Below are 2,873 nucleotides of genomic sequence, written 5' to 3'. Positions count from 1 at the left end.
ACTTTTTGGAATTCATGGTCAATAAACCTCATTTATAGATAGATAGATAGATAGATAGATAGATAGATAGATAGATAGATAGATGTTTATTGATCCCAAGAAAAATGGGAAATTCCTTTGTTACAGCAGCAAAATCAGTCACAAAGCACAAAATATAAATATAAATGAAATACTAGGAAAAATGAACTATATATATTATATTATATAGAACTATACCTAATATTTGAGTTAAAAAAGCAGACTTATGAATTTTTTTGACTAATAGCTAAGATCAGAGAAACGTACAAATGAGTTTCGTCAAGAATGAAAGTGAGCACTTGTATTTGAAAAGAGCGTTGTATCAAATCCAATCAATTTTTTGTGGTAATTTGGTTAAAAAAAAAAAAAAAAACTCATATTTCAGATAGACATTTTTTAAATTGGTCAAATTTGACCCGAGGACAACAGGAGGGTTAAGACTCTACACCGTGAGGCACATTTGCTGTATGACACACAGACTTGTGATGTGATGAATGAACACATGTGTATTTGGTTCTTTGAGGGGCAGACCTTACCTAGTCTTGCACAGAGGACACATTTGTGACATGGAAACTTTTTCCCATCTTCAGATTTCAGAGTAACATCACAAAGATAGGAGCTGTGCAGACACATGAAGACAGATATTTCAGAAAATCTAATCTCTTATATAATATATATATATATATATATATATATATATATATATATATATATAAATGCATTTACCCACCATTTTTTCTGGTAGAATTTGGGTTTGTTGCCAGTTTTCTTGTTTATAACACTGATCTTTCCATTTTCATATTTGACTCCATCCAGTCTGTCAATATTTAAAAAAAAGCATGATTAACAAGAAATGCTACCACATCTGATTTTGCCTCAGGGTTTTAGAGCACATTCGGTCTCTCACCGTGCAGACAGGCTTCCCAGGCCCAGCTTTTTTGCAACACCTTGTAAGGTTTTCACAGGGTTGGCCCCTCCATCGTTGGCCCCGGCCTTGTCACCTTTGCCTCCTTTTCCCTTCTTGCCAGGCTTGGCACACTTGCTCTTGGCCTTGTCACCATCTCCTTTGGTTGCAGGGGGAAGGGAGCGGTACACCTCAAGAGCTGAACGGCCTCTCAGGCCCAAGTCCTGCAGGCTGCTGATAAGCCTCTCCTGCTCAGAGTCCTGGCAATGGCAACAGAGACAGTGGAACATGGGATTCATGAAATAACCACAGCTAAGTCAGAGGCTCAGCTCCTCCCAGCTAAAGCAACGGTTTTATATAGACTTAAGCAATTGCAAGGTTTTCCCTGGGTTTTTAGAGTGCATAGGTGCAAATGACATCATATGCTGATTTGTATATCAATTATGTCATTGTGCAATTAGTTGCATAAAGCTTAATGGTCAGTTGCAGTGAGGGAGAAAACACCGAAGCAAAACTTGGAGGTCACTAAAATAAGAATAGCTGGTCCATCTGAAAGGTCATCTTAAGTTAGTTAGTCTGGGCTAAAGTTGTCGCTTGCTCCGTGGCTAACCTCATTCACTTTAACCAGCAGGTAACAAGCAAGACTCAGGAACTTGGTTTGGATCTTGAGGAGTTGTAGCATGTTTCACCAACAGATAAACTGTACATAGACTGCACTTTAACATTCACTAGCTATAACTTTAATGCTAACTTCCAAATCGCGACAAACACAGACTTGCTGAGAACAAAAATCATGACAACCCTAATATTAGAGGCAAGGCAGCTTTATTTGTATAGCAAATTTCAGCAACAATGCAATTCAAAGTGCTTTATCTGGTTTGCCAGAGCTGAAGTGAATAACACATTTCTTATCCTTACCTGGTTTTGTCCAGTCAAGGCCCCTGAGACTTTCGGCCGGGCCCCGTGCACCAGCAGCTCACAGGAGTCAGTGTAGATGAAGTGCAGAGCGTATTCCAGCATGTCGGGTGGGACCTTCTCCAAAATGATTAAATCGCAGCCCACAGCATCTTCGCTCTTCCTCACTTCTCCATCAAGCTCCTCATCAACCTCACCATTCTCGGACATGAACTGCTTCCGGAAGAACTCAGACCTCATGGACAAGATGTACTTGTGGGCCGGGAAGGTGCGATTACCGGCCTGAAGGGTCACATCATGGATGCTGTCCGTTTCGTTCGCCTCATTCAGAAGGCTCCGGAAGTGTTGGGAGAAGGAGGATGGAACAATGCTGGGAATCTCATATAAGCTGGATTAAAGACACAGGGTGGACACTACTGAACAAATATCACTCAAATAATCAAAAATGACCATTTGGAACATAAACACAAAGAGTATAATCTATGACAACGGAGTGATAATTGGACTGGAGGCAATACAGCTTCAAAAAGGCTGGCAGGTGCCTATTTGAACAGAAACCATAAATGTAAATAGAGCACACAACTTTCCAATAACAAGATTACAATGTCTCTCAGACCTTATGCAAAAAAACTGTCAAGCAAACAGTAGTATAATAAAAGAAGGAGCATGGAGCTTCTAACAATAGCTCCTATCAACAGAAAGAGATCTAAAAATAAAAACAATTAGACCCAACCAGATAAGATTTATGGTCCACTATTTTGTGTTATGCCCAACCAGCGAACATAACATTCAATGAGTCGCTGGAGAGATGATTATTTTAATGTCAATCTTGTGTTGCTTCTAAACCCCTTACTAATGCTGATAAACTGTAAGATAGTAATATGTATACTTAATGGTCTTTGTAGTAGAGCTGGGCAATATATCAATGTTGTATCAATATCACGATATGAGACTAGATCTCGTCTTTTGGATTTTGGATATATCATAATATCGTAATATGGTGTTGTCTTTTCCTGGTTTTACAGGCTGCATTACA

At 39.3% G+C, this 2,873-nt stretch overlaps 1 protein-coding gene across 1 annotated transcript in view; it reads right to left on the bottom strand.

Moving 5' to 3' along the window:
• ibtk (inhibitor of Bruton agammaglobulinemia tyrosine kinase) overlaps positions 1 to 2,873 on the bottom strand; it is a 27,118-nt gene that overhangs the window by 13,253 nt on the left and 10,992 nt on the right. Inside the window, exons 12-15 of the mRNA XM_032517874.1 lie at positions 1,841 to 2,225; positions 926 to 1,182; positions 749 to 835; positions 555 to 637 (exon numbers count right to left, since the gene is read on the bottom strand). Coding sequence (XP_032373765.1) covers positions 555 to 637; positions 749 to 835; positions 926 to 1,182; positions 1,841 to 2,225 — 812 coding nt within the window. The remainder of the gene's footprint in view (positions 1 to 554; positions 638 to 748; positions 836 to 925; positions 1,183 to 1,840; positions 2,226 to 2,873) is intronic.

This window comes from Etheostoma spectabile, chromosome 6 (genome assembly GCF_008692095.1).
Source record: "Etheostoma spectabile isolate EspeVRDwgs_2016 chromosome 6, UIUC_Espe_1.0, whole genome shotgun sequence".
In the NCBI taxonomy this organism is placed as follows: Eukaryota; Metazoa; Chordata; class Actinopteri; order Perciformes; family Percidae; genus Etheostoma; species Etheostoma spectabile.
The sequence above is the reverse complement of the archived record's forward strand: the minus strand, read 5'-3'. Positions and strand labels throughout refer to the sequence as shown.